A 27113-nucleotide genomic window follows, 5' to 3' on the forward strand; every position below is an offset into this window, starting at 1 on the left:
CCACTTAAATGGGTTTTGAATTTGGCTATACCATCAGCACTGGCTTGAGTGATGTACTTCAGTCCTGACCTGAAACACACCTGCTATTCCAATCCTGTTTTTTTCTTGAACAGAGTGACAGCTCTTTTTGCTAAATATGCACAAGTAACTCATCCATCACTTGAGACCTCAAACCAGAGATTGAACTTTCATCTCCAGAGAAGCAGAACAACTTGCCTATTCCACTGTGGCAGCTAGTCCACCACACAATAGACTCATGCAGTTACTCCTTCTCAAGTTAACAGACAGTACTGATGCAAGTTCTCACAAACATTATAGGGTAAACCTTGAATTTAGTACATTATTTTATAAATAAAAAAATCAATGATTTATGCTACAGAATGTTTGTGCCATTTGAAGGTAGGATGTGAGAGAAATAAAATACATCACTGGAGAAAACAAAAGAGTGAGCATAACCCTGGTCAAATCAGCACCATAAGGAGCATCTCTCTATTGCAGTGGTTCCCAAACTTGTTCCGCCGTTTGTGCAGGGAAAGCCCCTGACGGGACGGGCCAGTTCATTTACCTGCCATGTCTGCAGGTTTGGCTGATCGCGGCTCCCACTGGCCATGCCTCGCTGCTCCAGGCCAATGGGAGCTGCTGAAAGCGGCAGCCAAGTACATCCCTCGGCCCACGCCACTTCCAGCAGCTCCCATTGGCCTGGAGCAGCGAACCGCAGACACTGGGAGCTGCAATCGGCCGAACCTGCGGACGTGGCAGGTAAACAAACCGGCCCGGTCCGACAGGGGCTTTCCCTGCACAAGCGGCAGAACAAGTTTGAGAACCACTGCTCTACTGCTTACTCATTATCAGTACTTGGTGCTTAATACACCAAACCTAACGTTGAGCCTAATAATATCAAGTAATTACTTACTATCAACAGATCTACTGTAGGAAGGAGACTATGAATAGAGCATCTCTGTATTGATTAATTTATTGTTTATACTGTATTTACTTGTATTACATAATACTTTTTTCCCCTCTTACACATCGGAATGCATATAACACCATTATTAATGTTGCCATTGCATCATTTTTGGCAGGAAGAAACTCCCTAATGAGTTTTCACTGCTTTTAATAGTTTATCGCATTAGTTCGGATCCAAACAATATAACACAACAGCTAAGGCATGAAAATGTTGAATCTAATCCCTCCCCCCCAAAAGATATATATTAGCTTTGAAATTTATTTTGCCTCTATTTAACCTCCAACTTGGCTTATCCGGGAACCTTTTACATCCCATTTTCCGATATCATTCAATATTTGTATTGTCTGGTAATTAATAATATGCCACTAACCACTGCAAGGAACGGCGTTGTGAGGAAGAGTGCCACACATGGACTTTCGGTGGGTTTTCAGGGTCTTCTGATTCGGATTTGATAAGAACTAGTGGATACGGGCAATTTTTTTAAAAAAATTGCTCTACTGCGCCGACAGCAATTTGTGATCTTGTGCACCAGGTCAGCAAAGTGTTGAGTGAAGAGTTGCACAGACAAGCTTGTAGAGCAACAATTTCGAGCTGTTTTGACTCATGAGTTTGGTGCAAGAGGTCACGATTCCCCCCTCACCACCATTTTGAAAACTACTGTCATTATGAGGGAGGAGAGCACACAGGGGCATGCAGACCCCTCCCTATGCAAGAAAACTACATCATCACCTGAGTGATTGGTGTGCTTCCTTGACCCCGCCAGGTAGCCTGCCTTCTCTCATTTTTATTGCAAAATATGCTTTCCTAAAACCATCAAGAAGATGGCCTTTCAGATTGTCATCCTACGTGTTATGGCTTACATTCTAAAAGGTGATTATATTGTGGAATAAATCCTTCATTCCTCTTTGCCTGGTGTGTTATTGAGTAAAATTTTCAAAATCACCTCAGTGACTTAATAGCCTCAATCCTAGTTTCAAAAATGTCTCAAAGTTACTTAGCTGCTTTGGAAGGTTTTACCCACTGTCTTGTTTTGAATTTGTAAAGCATGAAGGATAAGTGTCCTTTTAACATCAAATTGAGAAAAAAAAATCATTAAATTGAAAGAAATCATTCATGGAATTTTTTCCTGACATTCCAATGCAACTCATAATTTTTCCCAATTCAAGCCCATGAATTGCTGCCTAATGCCTACAGCATTTAAGCATCACACTGCAACATCAATCTAACCCATTGTTTTAGTTCTGCACAAATTTCATTGCAGGGCAAGCTTCTGTTACAAAACCTCTCTATAGTATATACTGTCAATCATGGGGAATAGTACCAGATCATGTAATGCAAAGAAATATCCCCTAGGGACTAGACTGAGTACCAAACTAATTTCAATTTGCTAGTCAGTCATATCTGAACTCAGTGGTTTAAAAGCTAAAGCATTATCTCTTTCATCTTACATGTTTTGGCTATTCCGAATCCTTCATTATGACCAACTGTTTGAGAGAGTAAGCCCATTGCTTTACATGTTTAATTTAAGAGTATAAAGCAACTGTGATAAACTAGGGTTACTACTTTTGACTTGATTAATCACATCAATAATTGAATGGCAGTAGCTGGGATGCAGAAAATCTCATCTATTAAATTGCCCGTGTTTGGCCAACATGCTGTTTTGCTTTTCTCAAACCTTTTTTTATATCAGCAAGATCATGGGTAAAAAGGCATTTGAAGAAAAAGAACTCAACATAATCGTTTAAATGGTTACATCCCTTTTCTTTTGCTCATCGAAAAAAAAAGAAATCTGTCTTCTTTTCTTTACTTCAATTACCAATATCTTTTCAGCCTCACATATTTCATTTATTTTTAATTATTGATGTTATGAAGATGGCTTTTGTCATTACACACACTGACCTCCCTCAGGGCTTGAGCTTCAAAAGCTAATTTTTCATACATTACTTTAAAAATGCTTCTGCCTTTTGATGCCCTCTGAACTACCACCATCATACAACAAATGAACAAATGAAAGAGTGACTGAAAGTGAGTGCACTGGAGCCAGGATCTCTACTGTAAAAGGTATATTTGTAAATAGAAGATTCCTGGATAGTTTCTCCAATAAAGAAATCCTAAACCCTTAGAGGTTTGCACCTCCATTAGATCTTTTGTAACATCACCGTTTATTATATGCTTCCTTCAAGAAGAAGTTTGTTTTCTCATGAAACCCAGAGACAGTTTTTATCCTTGGATTTTAGGGGTTTTAATTTTGACCCCTCTTTATCTAAGAGAAGAAACCTAAAATAACATATGCTCTCATCTGTAAATTTATTCTTAGTTTTGCACTGGAAAGAAGAGAGACTCACAAATGCAGTGCATAACAATTATTATGTTATTTAATCACTTCTCTTTATGTCACATTAATAAGCCATACCCAACTCTGTAAGCCTGCTTTTAGAGAGAGTTACTATTTAAGCACACTACTCTCTTTTTCTAGAACACAACTGTGTTATAAAACCTCATCATGTTCCTCAAATCCTAATCCCCCAGTCATTTCTGTACCATGTTAATGAATCATTGTTTGAAAGTAATTCAACATTCAAAATATCAGGAATCACATAAAACTAATAATGAATGAAATAGCACCATCAGAAACAAAATTATGCCCTTGTATTGAGAGAAAGGTACCTTTCTGCCTCTCAGATTAATTGAAATTTCTTTCTTATGTTTGGTTCCTACCTAATGTTTAGAGATTTTTTCCTAAGCTCACTCCATCTGAAGTTCATGTTATCCAGGCGTCTCTGCAACAATGCTGCATCATCAGAGCCTTCTAAGGATCTCAGGATTTTCTGTCCATTTTCATCCAGGTTGTGGAAGATGTCAGTATGAGCTTCAATCTCTGTCTGGAGGTCCTACAGGGGTAATACAGAAGAACACTTGTATTTCTTATAAAATCATGAAGACTAATTAGATTGATGGACCATAATAGCTATCACTTCCCAAAGAAGAGTGAAGCATATCATAAGTAATACAGATTGTGATTGCTCCCCTGAATGGTAACTTTATATTTGGTAATACACTCAACACTCATTTCATCTTAACATGAAGAGAGTATGCATTAAACAATGAGGCTTTCCGTACAAAACTCTAGGCTTTGACAGGTGACAAACAAGGCTGATGTATATAAATGTGCCAAAAAGAAGAAAAATCCCTCAGGATCACAGCTGGATCTGACCTTTACATGGTACGTCTTCCTGTGTAACATTTTCAACTTGAATCGGGGACTGCAACACTGGTCCTGCTGCATGGCAATCCCAAGAAAACTAAGCTACTGCAATAGCAGAGCTTTAAAATGCCAAGTTCACTTACAGTCTGTTGACAGAATGCATTTCAGAGTGCAGACTTCAACAGTCAACAGTAATAAACAGCTACTTTGTACTACATCAAAACATTGGTCAGGGCCATGGCTGTAGGAGGGCCTGAGAATAGCAAGGACCCAGAATATGCAACTGGAAGTTCATGTTGAACAGCCAGCTTTTCTTATCACTTTGTAATTGCTGGCCAGCTACATTTCAAATTCATTTCCCCCCCCCATTTTTAGCAGGGCAGCTTCTGCCAAAATAACATTCTTTAGAGAGCTGCCTGGTACTAACATTCCTATCTGCCTACACACTGAATAGACTCTTTGTATATTATCTGCCTCACTCTAAGAGATTTGTATGTTTCAGATCCACAAGGTTACAGATTCATTCAGGAGCAAACAGTGGCCATATCAAACCTTTAACTTGAAAAAATATCTACCAGTATATGATTGCTTTCAAAGTAAGGGAAAAGATGGGTGAGCTGGCCTAGCAAGTAATACTCCGCCTTGTCACGAGGGACACTTGGGTACGTAGGTTAGTTTTCTAGCTGTTGTCTCTCAATTCCTGGAATGGAAGTGTTGTGGAGGCAATGTGGAAGGAGAAGTGATTCGTGGTATTGAGCAGTGTGGCCAAGAAGGAGTAATCAATCATCTCAGATGGGCTCCAACCGGAATTATGTCCCATCTTCCTCAACACAAAGGATGGAATCAAAGCAGGGAAATACGGACTTGAATGGAATATTGAACAGTTTCTAATTGGGCTGGCTGTATTCTACGCAAATGGTTCAGGGCATGCACACTAGCTGTTCTGAGGCACGCTAAGAAAACTTGCAAGGTTTGCCAATGGCAACACTGGCGCCCTTCTAAACTGCTTCAGTTGTAATACCTCAGGGGTACCTACATCCTGCTGTTCCTTGCACAGCTACTACAAGCCATGTACTATCGGAGATTTCAAAAAAGGCCATAGGTGCATCATGGGACAATAGTTAAAAGACATATCTAACTGTTTCAGTTAATGTGTGTCCACATTGGCCTTAAAATAGCTCTTGGCAAACAGTTCAGATTATACTGGTGCTACTCCTGCTGGAAACAAGTATAATTCAAACAGTACTTAGATTGCTTGTAAAATGCTTGGGACATTTGTGTGTGTGCACAAGCAGTATATTAAGAGATGCTTGGGGGAATGCAGTTTTTTTCACAGTAAATTTCTCCAATGTCAACAAGGCCATAGAGGCAGCAACATTCAGCCTCCAACAGAAACACAAAAAGCCCCTTCGGAGGAAAATAAAATAAGGGAAGAATTAAGCTGTTACTGAATTGGAAGTCAGTAAGTATTACAGTATTTATACGCGCTAGGATACGATCTCTGCCTCAAAGAGTTTACAATCCAGTTTCATAGAGTACAAGGCCAGAAGGGACCATTGTGATAATCTAATCTGACATTTTGCACTACACAAGTCACAGAACTTTGAATTAGTTCCAGCTTGAACCACAGCATATTTTTTTAGAAAAACATCAAATCTTGATTTAGAGATTTCCTTTGATGGAGAATCCACCACAACCCTTGATAAACTGTTTTAATGATTAATTATATTCATTGTTAAAAACTTGCTCCTTATTTCTAATCTGAATTTATCTAGCATCAAATTCCAACCACTGGATCTTATTATACCTTTGTGCGCTAGATTGAAGAGCCCTCTACTATCTAAGTTCTGTTCCTCATGTAAACAAATACATACTGTGATCAACTCACCCCTTAACCTTCTAGATGCAATACAGCCAACGAGAGTAGGATAAAACAGGAGGTAAGAATGCATGATGTTTCTAGAACTAGAGGTTATAATTCATTACGGCTGTGCAGAACAGAGATGATGAGGAACAAAGAAACAAGAAAACAATAAAAATGAATTTGTCTCCATTTGGTTGATATGTCTTCCATCCTTCTCCTCTGACAGCCTTCCCATCCCAAGAGAAGCAGATTACATGAGAGGAAAGAACTCAACTCTTATATTTATCTTTTGAAATGGGAAAATGTATCTTATCCTTCAGAAAGGAGAGTGAAAGATCAATACAAGCAAAAATCTGTTCCTTGTCAAGAATACAAGGGGAGGATCCATTTCACTTTGGAAACTACTCAGATACTTGGAAAATTACACTGGTGTGTCACATTATAACTAGACACATTGACATCATACTGGGAACATATAGTATTCATAGCATTTTGGGTTTTTCTAATACATTGAAGTGCACAAAGTAAGTACAGTGGATCAAATTCAGCCCTGCTGTAACTCCATTAAAGTAATTTGAATTACAATGGGAAATAATTTTACTCAATGCACTGTATTTTTTAAATTGTCTGAGGACTACATCTCCTTAAAAAAGAGGCGTACAGTAGACAAAAAATACATTAGGTACAGTAATGCAATAAATATTGATTGTTAACAGGTTGTATTACTTTACAGAAAAAGGTATGAGTTTTGTCTCGCCACACCCAACATAGGACCCAATTCTGAACGCCTTACTTGGGGAAAAACTGCCACTGAAGTCAATGGCAGTTTTGCCTGCATAAGGACTACACGATTAAGTCCACCTTTATGAAAATGTCCTATAGAATTTAATAGATAACTAAAACTTCACTGAATTTATTTTTTTAATATTCTATAGATTTGTAAAAGAATATATTTCTGTTACAGAATGATTAAAATCTGAAGCAAGGCTTTCATTTTCAATTTAATTCTATAGGATCTATGAATAATTTCTACAGAACACTATTAAATTTAGATAGATGGTTTTATCCATCTTAAATTATATAGAATCTTTTAGTAAAGGATAATATGACTAGTTTAAATTCTATTTTTTTTTCTGATGATATATGTTAAAATTCTGTTGAAACTCATAGACTTTAAGGTCAGAAGGGATCATCATGATCATGTAGTCTGACCTCCTGCACATTGTAGGCCACAGAATCTCACCCACCCAATCCTGTAATAGACCCCTAATCTCTGGCTGAATTACTGAAGTCCTCAAATCATGATTTTAACACTTCAAAATCACAGAGAATCCACCATTTACACTAGTTTAAACCTGCAAGAGACCCGTGCCGCATGCTGCAGAGGAAGGTAAAAAACCCCCAGGGTCTCTGCCAATCTGACCCGGGGAAAATCCCTTCCCTTCTCCAAATTGTATGAAGTTAAGAACTCAGTAAGAAGTGAAGGGGACTTGTCTTGAGGAAAGGGATGAATTTTCAGGAGAGGCATGGAAAAGACTGGTTCCTCATACAGTAACAAGTTTTGTAATGTGTGGTCTCTATATATTAGACTTTTGGTGCACAGGAGCTACATGTGCCTGCAACCAGAAGACAATTTGTTAACAGTGTTTGTTGGTCTGCGCCCTTCTCCTCCTTGGTACTCTGAACCCAGGGTATTAGGGGCAGTGCGCACTGACTGCCTCTCCAGTTATCTTACACTCTAGTTATTGTACAAGGTACATAACCAGTCTTTCTTCTCCAAGTGATGGTTCCTATGTGTAGTCTACTTGAGGTAACTCAGAAGCAGCATTCATTGAGGAGAAGAGTGCAAGAAACTCTGCTTTACCACTGACTGAAGGACTGGTCTGCTGAAGGAAGCAGCTGCTGCAGAAGCCTGTGTCAGGACACAACCCTAATATCTCACAAATGTATGCATAGAATACCATGTTACCATTCTACAGATCTCCAGAAGATGGACATTTGGAAGTGAAGCTGTTGAGCCAGCCTGAACTCTAGTTCAGTGAACTCCCATACTTTGTGAGCATTGGCGCCCGGTTTGTATAATTTTTGGTGGTGCCCAGAACAGTTCCAAGCATAGCTGTCCTGTCCATAGGACTGACTGGGGCAACCAGCTGGGGCCTGGTGCTGGCAGCAGCAAGCGACCTGGCCCCAGCCTGCCCCGCTGGCTCCTGGCATTGCCCTGGCGAGGGGGTGGAAGCCAGAAAGAGGCGGGGCAGGGGCAGAAGCTTGGGGGAAGAGGTGGAATGGGGGCAGAGCAGTGGCAGGAAGAGGCAGGGCGGGGGTTTGGGGGAAGGGGTGGAGCAGGGTGGGCTGGGGCTGGGTCGCTCGCTGCTGCCAGCATCAGGCCCCCTGCTAACCCTCCAAGCTTCCCTGGATCCTGCATCCCCCTGAAGTGCGGGGGCCCCCAAAGCAGTTGTCCCAGTCCGTCCTATGGATGGGACGGCTCTGATTAAATATAAGCCCAAACATTGGTGGAGCCAGGCACACATTCCTGAATACTGGTGGAGCACGGGCACCATGGGCCCATATAACTCACCGCCTATGCTTGTGGGGTAGGGTTATAAGTCAAATTATAGCTAAGCAGGATGTGCCCATAATCCACTAAGAGAGTCTTCTCTATTAAGTTCAGCAAAGGAGACAAATAGTTTGCGGGATTTCCTGAAGGGTTTCATCCTCTGTAGGTAGAAGGCCAAGGTTTGTTGGACATCCAGCAAGTGGAACTTCCTGTCCTCGCTGGTAGCACAAGGCTACAGGTAGAAGACAGGTAAGTGGATGACCTTGTTCAGATTGAGATTACCTTCAACTTGAATTTACGATATAACTTTCGAGAAATTTTATCCCTATGGAAGACTGTATACAGAGCATTGGCCATAAGGACCCTCAAGCTCCCTACTCTTCTGATTGAGGTGACTGCAACTTGTGTAGACAGATGAGTGGAAGAATATGAGACCAAAAGCTCAAATGGAGAATTTGTAAATGCAGATAAGACTTGATTGAGGTCCCCTATCAGGGTTGGTTTCAGCACTGGAGGAAAGGTTCTGACAAGGCCCTTCAGAAACGTCACTATAAGTAGATAGGCAAAGACTGTATAGTTGTCCACTAGCTAGGTGAAAGGTGCTAACAGTTGCCAAGTGCACTTGTGAGGAGCTGAGGGTCAACCCCAATGTTTTCAGAGAGTGGAGATATAACAATATAGTTGGTATCTCAGTATGCTCTGGAGGTAGCTGACAATGTTGATACCATTATGACATGCCAATGTAAAATCCAGACCAATGAGTATCTGTGTCACCCAGGCCCTCTAATCTGAGGTGCCTTTTACAATGCTTTGCTCCTGTAGCCTCCAGTCTGGACTGCTCATAAACAGCCTTCAGCATGCAAGCCACACATTGCCTTTTACCAGCCTTGGTTATATAGCAGGGTGATCCCAGTACACTCCCAGCCTTAGATTTACCCCCAGATATGTATGTTCTGTGCTGCCTACCCCACTCCCGGATAACAGAAGTTTATATAAAATCTGTTATTTCTTCAATAGAAATCATATGCAGACAACTTGCCACCCCAAATAAAGTTTCCCAAACACTTCAATTCGGGTGCACTCAATTAGATAAAACAAGTTTATTAACTACAAAGAGAGATTTTAAGTGATTACAAGTAATGAGGCATAAAAGTCAGAAATGATTAAAAGACAAAGTTAAAACACCACTGGTGCCTAACTTAACTATAAGATTCAAGCAAAGTTTCCCACCCTATGCTTTCAGCAGTCTTACTGACCAAACCCACTAGGTCAGGACTCTTCTCCCAGAATTCAATGAAGGCTTCCTCTGATGCTTCAGGCACAGAGAATCGATAGGCAGGCAGAGAGGGAGGGGGAGTCTTGGGGTATTTGCCCCTCCATTTTATAGTTTCAGTCCCCCATTGAAAAACATTTCCAGTTGCATACCAGGAGACAAAAGGTCTATATGGAAGGATTTTCTCTGCTGTTTTTCCTCTCACTATTTTGAGCTTCCTTTGTCTCCCCTTTCTGCTTGATGACTGTTTATTGCTTAAATTCAAATTAAGTGGAGCACACAATCCTTTGTTTGAGACAGACCTGTTTGCCAACCTCAGTTTGGAACATGTGTTAATAATATCACACAGTGGAATCTTATAACTTTACATACAATGTTGTCACACATTTTTTCAGGACAATACGGGCCAGCAAATTATCAGTTTTCAAATGTTATCTTACAAGACATGCCTTGTACAAAGACTATTACAATAGTATGTAGGCTTTGGACACACATGGGTACATTCTGTCACAACCATATAGCGAATCTCTTCAATTTTGCCAGGTTTCAGAGTGGTAGCCATGTTAGTTTGTATCAGCAAAAAGAAGGAGGAGTACTTGTGGCACCTTAGAAACTAACATTTATTTGAGCATAAGCTGGGCTTTAGCCCACGAAAGCTTATGCTCAAATAAATTTGTTAGTCTCTAAAGTGCCACAGGTACTCCTCATTCTTTCAATTTTACTGTATAGAATTTCATTGTAGACTCTTTCCTGTTACTGCTAATGATAGAATCTACAGAAACTGAGTGTCATCTCTGTAAGTTCGCTGTCCATCCAAATACCAACATTATCAGATGAAAAAGGCTGGGTTGGGATGGAGACCTTGCCTCTGTCCCAGGTTAAGACAACTGATAGGAGCTGAACGCAGATGCACAGGCACTTGTTGACCATCTGGAGAATGCTTATGAACTAGAACTGTCTCAGCCACATGGGAGCCATGAGGATCACCATTGCTTTGTCTTGATCTTCCTTAGGATTTGTGGTAAGAGAAGGATGGGTGGAAATGTGTACATTAGTGTTTCTGACCATTGCATTAGAAATGAGTCCCCTCCGGAGCTGTGGCCCAGGATTGCTTTGAAGCAGTAGAATCTCTCTGCCAGAGTATTCCACATGCCTGTCCAAACTGTCAGAGGGTGACCTAGTGGCAGATGCATCAATTACACAAATTTACAGCCTCTGTGCATAAAAGGATGGAGAGTGCTCTTTCCTGCTTGTCAATATAATTACTTGTTATCATGTGGTTCAACATGACTTAAATGTGAAGCTTCCAGATTAATGGCAGGAACCATTTGCAAGCCTCTTGTACTTCACACAGTTCTAATATGTTTATGTGTAATCTGGTATTATGCAAGGTACAAGTACCTTATGCTATATGTTCCTTTAGATGGGGTCCCAAACCGATCAGAGAGGTTTCTGTAATCATTATACTGGTGGGTGGGTATGAATGAAGGAACCCCTATGCACATTATCTCTATGTTTTCCCATTAGGTCAAGACTCTGCGAGGGAGCAAGACCACACTGTGCTTGCTTGGTGTAGACTGCCTGCATCCACGTGTGTAGACATTGAAAATAAAGACTTGCAATGGGCATCAAATGTGCACATGAGGCCACATGGTCTAGGAGGATGAGACAGGACCTTACTACCACGTGGGGACTTACTTGGAACTGAGTGATGAAATCTGTCATAACTTGGAACTGATTTGAAGGTAGGTATGCTCTAGCTGGGACTGAATACAGGGCTGCTCCAATCAAATCTGTCATCGCATGGGAGCCAAAATAGAGTTTTCTGTGTTCATTTGGAGACCTAATGCTTGTAAGAGTAGGAGCAAGGAGAGAGTTGCCATCTGAACTTCTTGATATGACTATCTTGTGAGCATCCAGTTGTCCAGGTATGGGAACACTGATGAACTGTCATGATGCAGATACGCTGGTAGTACTGATAATACATTCATGAATACTCTTGGTGCTGTTGAGAGGTCGAAGAGCAGCACTCTGTATTAATAATGGTGTAGGCCAATGGTAAAATGCAGAAACCTCCTACTTGCAGGCAGCATGGGCATGTGGAAATAAGCATCCTTCAAATTGAGAGCTGTGAACCAGACACCTTGGCCTTGCGAGGGGATTATAGAGTCCAAGGTGGTAACTCTGAAACTCAGGCAGTGGATGAAGACATTCAGCTGTTTGACATCTAGTATGGGCCTCCAGCCTTCTTTCTTCTTGGGGATGAGGAAATATCTTGAACAAAAACCTTTTCCCTTTGGGCTGGGGCAAAACCAGCTCTAAATCTCCCAGTTGGAGCAGGAAGTCTACTTCCTGCCTGAGTATTTTTTCATGAGAGGGGTCCCTTAGGAGGGCCAAGGAAGGGAGTTTGGGAGGAGGGACTGCCATGAACTCTATTGCATATGTAATGGTGATTACTTCCAGAACCCATCCATCTGATGTTATAGGGCACCATGCCAAAGAAAAGTGAGCTATATGGCCACCAAGAGGGTTGGATAATTCTGAACCAGGTAGACTTGGTGGGAGGACTGGTTTGTGGCTCTCAGATGTCCCACCAAAAGAGCTGCTTGGTGGGAGGCTGGGGCTGGGAGGAGAATAAAGGAGGAACCTTCTGTTTTCTGTGCTGGAGTTTCTGACATTTTCAGGGAAGGATCATAAGGCCGCTGGTGGTAGAAGGCTGATGAGTGAAGCACTGCCAATGGTAAGACTGAGGCTTAGGATATTTTCTTCATGGTTCCTCAGTATAAATTCACAGAGCATGGAGAGTTGCTCTCAAGTCCTTGAGGGTATGTAATGATTTGTCCATTTTCTTGCTGAATAGCTTATTTCCCTCAAAGGGCAGATCCTCCATGATTGGTTGGATTTACTTGGGAAATCCGGAGGATTGGAGCCACAAAGCCCATCTCATGATTATAGATGTTGCCACTGAGTGGGAGGCTGTATCCGCTTCATCTACTGAGCCTGGAGGACAGATCTAGCTAGCAATTTACCTTTCTCAATGATTGCTTGGAACTGCAGTTCTTGAGGCAACTTTTTGACAAAATCAGAGAACTTATTATACTTTGCCACTAAAGCCTGTTAGTTTGCTATACTGAACTGTAAACTAATGGAAGTTAAGTTCTCTCTGCCAAAGAGTTCTAGGAGTTTGGTCTCCTTACCTGTGGATGTAAAACTGGGATGGTTTTGCTTGTTTCTTTCAGTGACAGCCTGCACCAACAAAGAGTTTGGAGTGGGGTGTGAGAATAAGGATTCAGCTCCTGTAGATGGTACAACTATTTCTTTTGCACTCTTTTCAGAGAAGGAACTCAGTGGCCAGAGTATTTCAGTCCATCTTGGTTGGTTCTAAGATGGAATCATTGACTGGCAATGTCATCTTACTAGGGACATGTGCTCTGGAGGATGTCTAATAACTTGTGAGGGTATCCTGTATATATTCCAGGGGGATCTGGTGCATATCTGTGATTCTCCTTAGGAAGTCTGGAATAGTCTACAGTTGTCCATTGGTGATGGTAAGGGTGGTGTGGCTGCCTCATCTGGTGAAGACAATGATACCCCCCCCCCGCCCACGGGCTTTGATTGATCAGCTTGATCCTCTTCCTCAGAGTATTCCTGAGTGGATTGAGGTTCTTCTCTACATGGGGATATGTGCTGAGGCTCCAGTTCTGTAAGTCTGTAATTGGAAAGTTTTATGAATGAATCCTAGGGAGCCCAAAAGGCCAATAAGAGTTATCATAGGAGTAATGGGGTGGTCCCCAGTGAGAAGGGCACAACTAGTCCTGAGACAGGCAGTCTCTGCTGTGGGTGTGGGAAGATGCCCACAATCTTAGAGCCTCTATTGCAATGGTTCTCAACCTATTTACCATCGTGGGTCACATATGTAGCGCTCTCTGTGTTATCTGGGCAGCATCCACACAATATATATACACACTACCTGTATGGCCCTGAGGATGTCACTTGAGCCGCAGCTGTGTGCTGATTAGGCTGCAGGTTGAGAATCACTGCTCTATTGTGGTTGACCTCTTGCTCTGATAAGGCCAGTGAAGCTCTCCCACTAATCTCAGAGTCATCAGAGGAGTATGAGGCCTATGTACCATTGGACAGAGCTATTGGTACCGGAAATGGTCTTACTGTGTCTCAGCTGGTAGATGGTACAGGTGACTGTTGAACAGATGGCACTGGATTAGATCCAACAGCACTGGTGATTTGGTGTCTGCACAGAGAGAGATGTCCTCCAGAATAGTATACCTGATCTCCATATTTGGGCTTCCTGTCTCTTGATGGTCTAGGGTAGATGGTGGTTCTTGGTCCTTGTTCTATTGCCTCACCAGTGCAGAGGATAGTCCCAACACTTCTCCAGACAAGGGTCCCGGGGCATTCTTGGCTCTCAGTGCCAAGGAACTGGTACTCTGTTCCTTCTTATCTCCTGACACCCCCATACCAGGACATGGAGTCTTGCACAACTTAGAATGGGTCAGGGAAGAAGTCCTCTTCTTAGACAAGGATTTACGGGGGATTTCTCACATTTGTCCTTATGACAATGTTTTCTCTTACACTCCTCATGTCTGCCTTGTTCATTGCTAGAATCTTTAACTCTGCTTCCAGCGGTCCAGGAGCTAGAGACAACTATGCTCGAAGGATGCTTTCTCAGTGCCTCTGCCCAATGTACGGGGGAGTCTTATGGCCAGTGTTGGACAGTGGCCTCACTGAATGATCCATCATGAATGTTCAGAATCTGAACCTGGGGATTGACAAGAATTTTCTTGATGCAATAAAAACAAATTGTGTGGTCATCACTGACCAGGTAGGAGTGGGGGCAGACTATGCAGACCTGCAATCCTGGGGTCTTGGGCATGCTAGGTCAAGGGTGTAGAGGGAGTAAGGGTATGCCAGGCCCCTAAAAGCTCACTAAAACTGACCCTAACACTAAAATCAAAGTTTTATCAGAACAGGAGAACTGTTTACAATTATTTACACTAATAAAACAAAGAATGCTAGCTAAAGCTGTGGACCGTTGGAGAAGTGCCATCTCAGGTGATGGTGGTAGAAAGGAACTGACATGGCAGTCGGTCTGCACCACCTGTTATGCCCTTGGTTCAGAGCACAAGGAAGAGAAGGAGGCAGGCATAGACACCGCTAATGAAAAATCATCCAGTGTCAGTCACATGTGCACGTTGATTGGAATACACATAGGAAACAACACTGAAAGAAGTTTGCAGGATGATATGCCCAGATTTACCATGCAGATCGAGGATCGGGTATGTCTTTAACCGCATCTGACCCAGCTATGTCAACTACCTTTGCCACCTGCAGTCGCTGAAATTCTCCTGACATTCCTAATAATGACTAGCTTTTCTACTGCCACAACCTCACACCCCCAAACGCACAGAAATCTGCCTAAGGCTCCATGTGTTTTACATTGCACAAAGCCCTGTAAAACACAGCTATGGCCCTGGTTTTGAAAACTAATAGAATATACAATATAGCTCTTGGGATCGTTCATGTCACAAAGATTCTTCCTTTAGGGATTCATCATGGTTCAGGATAGTTTATCAGAAATAAGTAATTAATTGATGTCAAGCCTCATCTTATCCCACAAGCAATATATAAAAAGACATGACATATGGCAAAATGCCATAATTATTTTTTGACAATACATCAGAGAGAGATCAATCATGTATCTGACTTCCCCGGCACATTTTTCTTTAATTACAAAAGGTTGGAAATGGGGAAAAAAATCCTACAAGAAGTAATTAGTTAGAATAATTGGACCACATCTGAGTTAGACTAGAACACACAAATTAATAACGTCCAGCTGACAAAATATTTATTTCTGATGCAAGTAAGGGAGAGACAAAATTAACTAAGTAATACTTTAAAAAAATTAAAAAACTTAATTCCCCCATCTATAGACCAAATTCTATCATTGAACTTGTACTTTTAGCTCCCACTGATGATAATAAAGTAACACTAAGAACTTTAAATTTGCATAACCTTAACTTATCCACTGAAGTGAATGTGATTAATTAAATAGGACTTCAATAAGAAAAAGACAACACTACCTGAATAAATGAGCCCCACCTGAGGGCAGAATTTATCCCCAAGGCATTGAGACTTGTAATAAATAAATAAATAACCTACTAACAAAAGAGGCTATCAAGTTTTATTGAGTGATGTGGTAAATATTGACTAAGGTGAAGGCAAGATTTACATTTATCTTGAAGTTAATAAATGTGATGCTCACCAAAACAAAGTCAGGATGTTTATTGTTACATGTCTTCATAAGAATGGCAATACTGGGCCAGACTAATGGTCCATCTAGCCCAGTAACCTGTCTTCCAAAAGTGGCCAAAAGTGGTGCTTCAGAGGGAATGAACAGAACAGGCCATCTTTGAGTGATCCATCCCCTGTTGTCTGCTCCCAGCTTCTGACAGTCAGAGGCTAGGAACACCCACAGCATGGGATTGCATCGCTGACCATCTTGGCTAGTAGCCATTGATGGAGCTATCCTCCATGAACTTATCTAGTTCTTTTTTGAACCCATTACAGTTTTGGCCTTCATCCAAAATATCTAGAAATCTTTCCAAAATATAATGGTTTTCCCCTATTTGTCTATAATCCTAAAAGGAGAGAGGACCAGAAAAACTGTCGTAAAATTATGTAAATAAAAATTAATTGGCCAAAACGTGTTCTAGATCCATATAATTAACTTCCCATCAATGTAAATATCTGAAATATCTGGCCTCTTCATTTTTAAATCACCTGCAAACATTTTATTTTTATGAAACTTATATACAAGAACTAAAAGCTAAATATTTTAATATTTATAAATATTCATTTAATAATAATTTCTTCTAATGAACACATTGCAGTGGGTATACACAAGGCATAAATTATGTAATTGCTTTATGCCTCCCTTCCTTCCTTGTCACTACCCTAGCTACTTGTATTTCTCTCTCACATGCACTTCTCTTTTCCCACGCTCCTCTTACGTCAGAGGTTATTAGCCAGTGTAAATAAGCAGCAATGGGACTTAAGTGAACCTGTTGACCACTGGGATAGCAAAGGACAAGGAGGGAAGGGTAGAAATGTAGGAAGAGAAAGGGTACAGGGAAGGGAGGGGAAAGAGGCAAACTGCAAATAATAAAACTTGATTTTTTTATTGTCTATGTGTCCAAATATTTACAATTGGAATTACAATAAGTAGTTATAACAAATTTTCTCTGATCATTTTAGTATTTTATATGTTATATTTTAAAGTTTATTAATTGTTTATTTTTTCAACTGCCAAAAATATAAAATGAACAAACAAAATTACCTGCACTCCCTGCTTAGTGTGTCTTCATCAAAACACCAGAGTTGAGACACAAGGCACTGGTGTGCAAATATTGGATGCTGAAATTGAGTATTTATTTACCATCCTCCTTGTTGATGAATACTAGTTTTACTGATCTCAACAACAGCAAATGAGGAGGAACTTATGTGCATATGAATTCTGGTTGGTGAACATCATAAGAACAGCCATATTGGGTCAGACCAGTGGTCCACCTAGCCCAGTATCTTGTCTTCCAACAGTAGCCAATACCAGGTGCCTCAGAGAGGATAAACAGAACAGATGCTCACTTCAAATGCTCAGAGAAGGTAAACAACAGAAAATTGTTTAACTGATTTTTCAAAAAATTATGACCTAGGATTTTTTCCCAATGTATGTAAGAATTAAGGGTCTGCATGGACAGAGTTTTTCTCCATAAATGCTCCTGAACAAAGGTCACCCATGAAGTATCTGCTTGTGCTCCCTGAGCCCAAGGAGATGGGTGGAGGTAGCATTATAGCTGCCTGAAGTATTAAATGCCCCTTGGGTTTGTCTGGGATGGGCCGCTCCCACATAACAACTTGTTATAGTGAAGGTATAGTGAATTATTTTTTGTCAAGGTCCAAATTTCTTGGTCAAGGTATATTTAAGGTTCAGACTCCAGAGAAAATAATAAAAACAAACAATAATAAGTAAATAAAAATATTTCAGGGTCAGTTCAAAAGCAGGGTCAGTTCTGGTGGTCTGGATTTGGCCTGTGGTCCATCTATTGACACCTCCTCCTATAGAGCTTCACTGGGCAGTGCGGGGACATACTGTATACTAGCTCAATAGCTGTATGACCTGCTTCTGCTGCTGTGTTCACTCCCTTCAATGGATTTAGAAGCTTTATGCCTCCTCCTGGCCTCCACAGTCATACCACCTCCAGTCATTGCCATTTGTGTGACCACTCTCCACTCTGTGCAGCATGGCAGGCTCTTCAGAGCACTGATGTCAATGGAACTACTCCCATACTTTAAGTTAGTCATATGCTTTTAAACCTTATTGAATCAGAGCCCCAAATCTGCAGCTCTGTACAAGTGGACTCCCCAGAGCCCGCAGAGAGATCCACTGAAGTCACTGAGACCATAGGCACTGACTCCGTGAGTGCTCCGGGGCTGGAGCACCCACAAGGAAATATTGGTGGGTGCTCTGCACCTACCGGCAGCTCCCTGCCCTGCCTCACCCCCCCAGTTCACCTTCGCTCTGCCTCCTCCCCTGAATGTGCCACGGCTGTGCTTCTCCCCCTAGCTCCCAGTGCTTGCTGTCGCAAAACAGCTGTTTTATGGAGGCAAGGGGTGGGAGGGAAGAGGGAGGAGAGTGAACCTGGCATGCTCAGGGAAGAGGCGGGGCCGGGATTTGGGGAAGGGGTTCAATAGGGGTAGGGAGGGGACGGAGTTGGGGTGGGGACTTTGGGGAAGGGGCTGGAATGGGGGCGGGGCCGAGGCATAGTCAGGGCGGGGCCACAGGGGTTGAGCACCCACCGGCGCCAGGAAAAGTTGGTGCCTATGAGTGAGACTCCATGCCTATATGGAACTCCTTCCAGAATCAGGATCCACAAGCCTGCTCCTACAAACGTGAACTACCTGTTGTATTACCACTACCCTGAGTAGTCTAATTCCAGTTGATTGGCATTACTTACAGTAGCAAACTCTGCACTGGAGAGTAACTGCTTGCAAGGTCTGATCATAGGGTTGCCAAACGTCTGGTTTCGACCGGAACGCCTGGTCAAAAAGGGATTTTGGCAGCTCTGGTCAGCATTGCCTACCAAGCCATTAAAAGTTTGGTAGGCAGTGCATTGGGGCTCAAGAAGTCTCCCTGCCTGCCCAGCTCTGTGTGGCTCCTGGAAGCGGCCAGCATGTCCTTGTGGCCCCTAGGAACTGCAGCCAATGGGAGCTGCGGGTGCAGCTCCTGAAGGCATGGAGCCGCTGGGCCGGGCATGTCAGCCACTTCCAGGAGCCATGTGGAGCCAGGGCAGGCAGGGAGCTGGCTTTAGCTCTGCTGCACCACTGCCCAGGAGCCACCTGAGCTAAGCTCCACCTGGCTGGAACCCGCACCCTGAAAAACCTCCCACACCCCAAACCCTGGCCCCAGATCGGAACCTGCCCCTGCACCCTAACTCCCTCCCAGAGCCTGCACCCCCTCTCACACCCCAACCCCCAGCCCTGAGCCCCCTCCTGCACCCCGACCCCCTCATCTCCTGCCCCACCCCAGAGCCCACACCCCCAGCCAGAGTCTGCACCTCCTTCTGCATCCCAACCCCATGCCTCAACCTTGAGCCTGCTCCCACACTCCGAATCCCTTGACTTCAGTCTGGAGCCCCCTCCTGCACTCCAAACCCCTGAGCCCCCTCCCACATCCAAACTCCCTCCTGGAGCCTGCACTCCCTCCTGCACCCCAACCCCAGCCCTGTGGCCCCTCCTGCACACAAACTCTGCATTCCCTCTCGCACCTCAACCACCTGCCCCAGCTTGGAGCTCCCTCCCACACCCTGAACCCTTCATTTCTGATCCTCCCAAAGACCTCACCCCAGGCTGGAGCCCTAACCCTCCTGCACCCCCTGCCCCAGCCCAATGAAAGTGAGTGAGGGTGGGGAGAGTAAGCAATGGAGGGAGTGAGCCTGGAGTAAGTGGCGGGCGGGGCCTCGGAGAAGGGCTGGATCAGGGGCGGGGCCTCGGTGAAGGGGCGGGGCAAGGGTGTTCAGTTTTGTGTGATTAGAAAGTTGGCAACCCTATCTGATCATTGAATGACAGCGGCTGGCTTGCAAACTGCAAAAAATCCTATGCACACTAAATTAAACTGCAGTGGCAATTGTAGGCCATTTTGCCCTGCATTTTCTACAACATACCTCCCTTGTGAACCTGCCATGTCCTACGGAATATTTTAACTAAAATTATTTTCAAGTGTAAGTGGATTTGGATTTTTTTTTTTATTTAAAGAATGTAGCATTTTAAACTGTTGTGGGATAAGAGGGAAGGTCCTCTCATGGACTGGTAACTGGTTAAAAGATAGGAAACAAAGGGTAGGAATAAATGGTCAGTTTTCAGAATGGAGAGACACAAATAGTGGGACCAGTCCTATTCAACATATTCACAAATGATCTGGAAAAGGCGTAGACAGTGAGGTGGCAAAATTTGCCCAGGATACAAAATTACTCAAGATAATTAAGTCCCAGGCAGACTGAAGAACTACAAAAGGTTCTCTCAAAACTAGGTGACTGGGCAAAAAAATGGCAGATGAAATTCAGTGTTAATAAATGCAAAGTAATGCACACTGAAAAACATAATCCCAACTAAACATATAAAACGATGGGTCTAAATTAGCTATTACCACTCCTGAAAGAGATCTTGGAGTCACTGTGGATAGTTCTCTGAAATCATCTACTCAATGTACAGCAGCAGTCAAAAAAGTGGACAGAATGTTGTGAATCATTAAGAAAGGGATAGATAAAACAGAAAATACCCTATTGCCTCTATATAAATCCATGGTGCGCCCACATCTTGAATACTGTGTGCACATGTGGTCGCTCCATCATAAAAAATATATATTGGAATTGGAAACGGTTCAGAAAAGGTCAACAAAAATTATTAGGGGTATGGAACGGCTTCCATATAAGGAGAGATTAATAAGACTGGGACTTTTCAATTTGGAAAAGGGATGACTAAGGGGGGATATGATAGAGGTCTATAAAATCATAACTGGTGTGGAGAAAGTAAATAAGGAGATGTTATTTACTCCTCCTCATAAGAAGAATTTATTTACTCCTCACAAGAACTTGGGGTCATCAAATGAAATTAATAGGCAGCAGGTTTAAAACAAACAAAAGGAAGTATTTTTCACACAATGCACAGTCAGTCTGTGGAACTCTTTTCCAGAGGATCTTGTGAAAGCCAAGACTATAACAGGATTCAAAAAAGAACGAAATAGGTTCATGGAAGTCCATCAACGGCTATTAGCCACGATGGGCACGATTGGTTTTCCTAGTCTCTGTTTACCAGAGGCTGGGAATGGGCGACGGGGGTGGATCACTTGATGATTATCTGTTCTCTTCATTCCCTCTGGGGCACCTTGGACTGGCCACTATCAAAGACAGGATACTGTGCTAGATGGACCTTTGGTCTGACCAAGTATGGCCACTCTTATTTTATCTCAGTGACTTCACACCACAGAGGTTACACTTAAAAGTTACTTCTCTTTTGAGAGAGATCTCTGGTGCCAGGAGTATTTCTCATTTTAATTATAGAGAATCCCTTTCAGCACAGTAGACTCTTTCAATACAGAAGAAACTTTTCAAATGCCCACTGTAGGTGTGTTTTTGTATGGTATAATGTTTGTATAGCATAAGGTTGTATTGTATAATGTATGTATTGCTGTAATTGTAAAATCTAAAGATGGTTCTGAGGCTTAGGAGAAAGGAATACAGAGCTGGAAAACAGAAGCATGTTTTCAAGTCATGAAGAAGCAATAATGCCATAATCTAGGCAAGAGTGCCTCAGAAAAACAAAGCAATGAGTCAACATGATTTTTGGTTATTGTATGGAGCACCTAGCCTGAAGCTACCACACACTGTTCACATGGGAACATTTTAGTTTCTAAATCATTTGCTCTTCTTTCAATCAATCAGTGGAACTTTTATTGGGTGTTATCATGGGAGCATTTACAAAGCAATTTCCATAATGATAAAATCTTTTCAAATGAGATTTAAAATGTAATTAAAGGGCAGATTTTATGCATTAAAGGCATTGTTGTGAAATGGCCATACATCACCATGTCACAAAGTCTCCTTTTCAACAACCCTATGGCATGACCCCAATTCCAGTCTGGTATGATTTCATCTGAGTTTCCTGCTAATGAGTTGATTAAAAAGAGAGATAGAAAGGTTTCTCTCTATTGGGGAGATAAGCCTATGAATATTGTTAAGACATTTCTACGATCCCTGCACAATTTTCAAGATAACAAACGATAAGAGATACTTCTCTAGCAGTGCAGCAAAACTTGACAAGTGATAGCTAAAGGGATCACCTTGCCCTGCAAAAAACATCTCTGTAAATCCCAGAACCTGCTATTGTGGTTTGAAATACAACTGCTGAGAAACTGGGAATTGCCCAGTACAAGTTTTAAAAAAAAGACAGGACTAAACCTCATGTTTGGAAGCTTTTCTGATACAAGAGAAGATAGAACACCTTTCTTTAGCAAATTGGGCCCTGTCTTCAGAAAAATATTATCTGCTGGTTTGTAAAAAGACAGAACAGCTTTAAACTTGGGTTCCTTACCATGCAAACTTTCACTCATGTGATTTGTCTTTAGAGACAGTGGGTAGGATTTTTCAAAAGCATGTAAGTGATTTAGGAGCACAAGTCCCACTAAAAGTCACATTGTGCTAGGTGCTTTAGTAAAGCCTATTTCCCCAACTCCAGAAGTCCATTTTCTCCTGCAACTGTGTGTAAATGGCACCCACTTCAAGCATTTAAGATATTTTTAAACATCCAACCTTAAAAGGAATGGCAGAGAATTCCCTACTATGACTTGTGATGAGTCATCTGCATTTTAAATATATACCTGTAAGCATAAAAACAGTAGAGAATAAATCATTTACAAAAATAATGTTTAAATGGAAAAAATTCTCACCTCCCCCCCACATAAATAGGAATAGGGAGATATCAAATAGCATCAGTTAACAAACAGGACAGATTTTAGCCCAGCAAAAATACTGCAAAGAGTTAATGCTTCAGTTTTAACTGTGTGCAATAAACATACAGGAAAAAGAAACACCACTAGTTCTGTTACATGATGCTGCTGTATTTGTGAACACTTCTGCAGTAGGAAGCTATGGCATGGATTCTCAGCTTCAGTTTTTAATTTTCCTCTGATGAGTAAGTACAGGCCTCTGCTGGAGGTCACTGAACACAGAGCTAATCAGCTGAACCAATCAGGTAACTTCTGTTTTTCTAAATACCCTTCTCAATATTTATGTCACTGTAAGAACATGCAGAATAATCACTGGATATTCAGGAAATCCTATGTGCTTAAAAAAAACCTGCAGTGATCAGGCATGGTACACTACTGGATAGAGCATTAGGGCTCAAGAGACTTGAGTTCTATTGATGACTCTACCACAGGCCTGCAGGGTGACCTTGGGCAGTCACTTCACTAACCCATGCCTCAGTTTCCCCATCTGTTAAATGGAGACACTGATACTGACTTCCTTTATAAAAAGTGCTTTGAGATCTACTCAGTGAAAAGTGCTATCTATATAGGAGGTGGGATTTTTTTTAAATTTAAAGAATGTAGCATTTTAAACTGGGTGGGTTTTATTATTTTAAACATTTTAGCATTTTAAGGTGGGTATTATTATTATAAACACTGGAACACACTTGATTAACCTCATCAACATCAAAAATCACTTCAATAAATTCAATGAAACTAATCTAAGACAGAGGGAGTGGTTGGCAAGGCATTCATCAGAATTCATTTCCTCCTCAGGTCGCTAATAGCCCGAATTCATTGGCCTTCAGGGTGCAATGTAAGGCCCACATTTTAATTATCTCATGAGCAAAGGAGAGCGTGGTGATGTGGAACTCTAGAGAGTGTGAATGGCTTAATTTATTTCTATTATATTTCCTCCCCCGCCCCCCGGGTTATTTCATCTTATCTGAAGAAAATGATGGCTTTGTTAGAGTATCGTTAACAGATTGTCAAGAGAGCACTGAACAGGTGACTTCATTTTCGTTTAATAAAAACCAAATAAATAAATAAAATCATACAAAAATCCACAATACAATTGTAACCATACAATTGTACTTATTCATTTAGGGTTTGATCCAAAGGGAGCCTTGCCATTGACCTCTGTGAGGTAGGGTCAGGCCTTTAGTAGTTTATTTAATAAGACAATTACAACAGTATTAATATTTTGTTGGGGAAAGTTTGTTTTACTATGTGTCTACCTAAATGTACACCTTGTCCAACACCAGATATAATGTTAGGCTGAGCCCACTGCAAGGCACAGGAACTCCTAGGGATCAACTGTATCCTTGAGCACTTCATATTTACAGAATACTCATCCCTCAATATTGAGATATTTTTACTTTGTGATGTGACTGAGTCAAATATTTGCCAACAGTAACTTTTAGTTTATGGCCTGCAGTGATGGATAATTGATAGCACCTCAGAAAATCGGGCCACTTCTAATCAAGTGCCTAAATATTTGGAAGAAAAAAATTACACACACACACAGACACACCCCACCCCTTTCTTAAATATTTAGAGCACTATAGCTTAATGTAGGTTTCAGATGATAGACTACTTACTGTACAGATGTTGTACTTGTTTGCTCCAGTCCCAATCATTCCAGTGAAAGCCTAGCTCCATTGTATCTCTATCCTCTGTCAGTATACTAACCACCCTCAACCTCTTGGCAAATTTTTCAAAAAAATAATTATGCTGCTACTTCCAGTGCTTCTAATTCCTTTCCCCCCTCTTGCCAGAGATGAAAGAGTAGCAGCTCAAAGGCAGCATCGTTCTCAGTTGGAACATTTGCTTCCACTCCGTTACTCAGTCAAGGTCTCACTGCCTATTTTCATTGCCATGCAAAGTCCTGCAGGATAATTTGGAGAGCAGCTACCTTTATTAGTTCCACTCACATCCCACTGCTTCCAATTAGTACTGATTTTCTCTTACAAGCAGCAGCCAGAAAGGCTGAACTGCACAACTGCCTCAAAGCCGGGGGAGGAAAATTTGGGGAAAAAGAACGGGCAAGTTTCCTCTCTTTCTTTCTTTATGAGCTATAAAATACATCTGAGGTTTATTTATTACAAATTATTGTTCTTAGGGAGGACAGTGATTTTTATGGATGGACGGTTAAGTTTAGGGGAATTTGTGTTGTGGGGGTAGTTTGAAGTTTGTACACACCAAAGGATGTTAAAATAAAATCGCTCATATTTGATCACATTAGTATTTCAAACCATCTCTTCTTACCCTTATCAAATAAACAAAGGATGGGAAATCTCTTTCCAGATTAAAAGGAAAATGTACATGTTAAAAACACAAAATTAAAGCATAAACTTTTTTTACAGTAGAAAAGCATTCCTCTTATATTCTCCATAGATCACTTTAGTTCTTTCTGTCGCAAATCTCTGCTGTAACCTTGTTTTATAAATTCTGATGTGTCACTCTTTTGTTGGCAACATGTTTGATGTCTGGAGACAATCTGTAGATTAGTTTCACAACATGATGTTCTATTAATTAAAACACGATAAACTGTTATTAAAACTCTAAAGAGAACAACATGAAAACAGAAACTAGATGCCTCATACATAATGCATTCAGAAATACTGATGTGCGGATAGAGAAAAGCTTTAACGGATTCTAGAATGCCTTTTTAAAGTTTGTATTTCTTTTAAACAATGGAATTTTCAACTAGCAGTGTCTTCTATTTCAACTATTATTGCTAATTGAAATTCAAAAGCTTTGCTAAAGTTACTTTTAAATACCTTTTTAAAGAACAGATTAAATAAGTGGGAATGATGTAGGGACAAAATGCAAAGGAGCACATCTGAAGCAGGCTGAAATTTTTCAGATGAAACTTTTTTAGCAGATTCGAGTGGACCATAACATTTTACAAACCTGTGTTGAATTTGCCATATTCAATTCAAAATGATTTTCTGTTTAGAATTTTTATTGCCATTTTATTTATTTATTTATTTTAAACTTTGAAAGTGAAATTAAACATTTCATTTTAAGCCGAAATAAATGTTTTATTTTTGACAAACAAAATATTAATTTGGCCCAAGATAACATTTCTTTTTGGTTTGCCAAAATATTCTAAAATATTTTGTTTAGGGTTGACCAGAAAAAAATGTGTTTTTTTGGTGGTGCTAGCAAACACAAAATTCAGTTATATGCCCAGCTCTAGGCACACTTAACCTAAGTTCTTTTATATGGCCATACACTATCTATGGGTCCAATGTTCTCCTAAGCAAACTGGTTCTCTGGAAAACCCAGATACAGAAATGGAAACTGTGAAAACCAGATTCACTGATATTCTTTCTTAATCCCACACGTGTGATGCCTTTAGGTCCCCACAAATTTCAGAGGACCCAATAGAGAAGTCTGCATGTCTCTTGCTTCTGCTTTGTTACACAACTTCCAATTCCTCTGCTGCTTCCCTCCCTTAGATAGCACACCTCCTAAAAGAGCTAGGAAACCAAGGTCTCACTGATCCGTAGCTGCCCCAGGAGTCTCTAGTGGACATACTACAGTGTGGAAAGCGGAACCTCCATAAGCTAGAGAAGATTCTCCATCAGTAACTTTCACCACCATTTCATATGTGCAAGGGGGGAAGAGATTAGGGCAGAGACCTGAAATGATTCCTGCATCTTTCCTCTCCAAATTCTCAAATGCTTATTCACACCAACACATGCCTATCCTCAGTGAGAACTGGTGTACATGAAATAAGAATTAGGTCATTTGAATGTGTAATCAATGCCCTGATTCAGCAAAACAGCTAAGAGATGCTCCATGCTGTCATTTCAATATTTCAAAAAATTTAACTTAGAATCCTCCAAATAGTAGTGACACATCACTAGAGAATCTTAAAACTCAATTTGAGCAACACTAGTTAATAGAATAGTGACTTTTAACAGAGTGGTAACCATAGCTGACATCCAATCCAAAACGAGAGAGGATTGTAAATGGGAAAAAAAAAAATGAGGGAGAAAAGGACAGCAAAGCTATAACCATTAGTGGTCAGTTTGTGCCATCCCTGGATTTCAATGGAATACTTGTATGAGAAGGTTACTCACCTTGTGCAGTAACTGAGGTTCTTCGAGATGTGTCCCCCTGTGGGTGCTCCACTTCAGGTGACG

General features: G+C 41.3%; 1 protein-coding gene across 4 annotated transcripts in view; it reads right to left on the reverse strand.

The window, feature by feature from the left end:
• DMD (dystrophin) overlaps positions 1-27113 on the reverse strand; it is a gene marked incomplete at both ends in the record, with an annotated part of 1846964 nt that overhangs the window by 280296 nt on the left and 1539555 nt on the right. For 3 of the 4 annotated variants that reach the window (XM_084636024.1, XM_084636023.1, XM_084636025.1), the window contains one exon: positions 3686-3858. In XM_084636024.1, the coding sequence (XP_084492150.1) occupies positions 3686-3858 (173 nt within the window). Of the gene's footprint in view, positions 1-3685; positions 3859-4181; positions 4278-27113 lie in introns of those variants that run through there. The other variant, XM_084636026.1, reaches the window with a different exon arrangement.

Source organism: Lepidochelys olivacea (assembly GCF_965140295.1).
Source record: "Lepidochelys olivacea isolate rLepOli2 genome assembly, chromosome: 1".
Classification (NCBI taxonomy): Eukaryota; Metazoa; Chordata; order Testudines; family Cheloniidae; genus Lepidochelys; species Lepidochelys olivacea.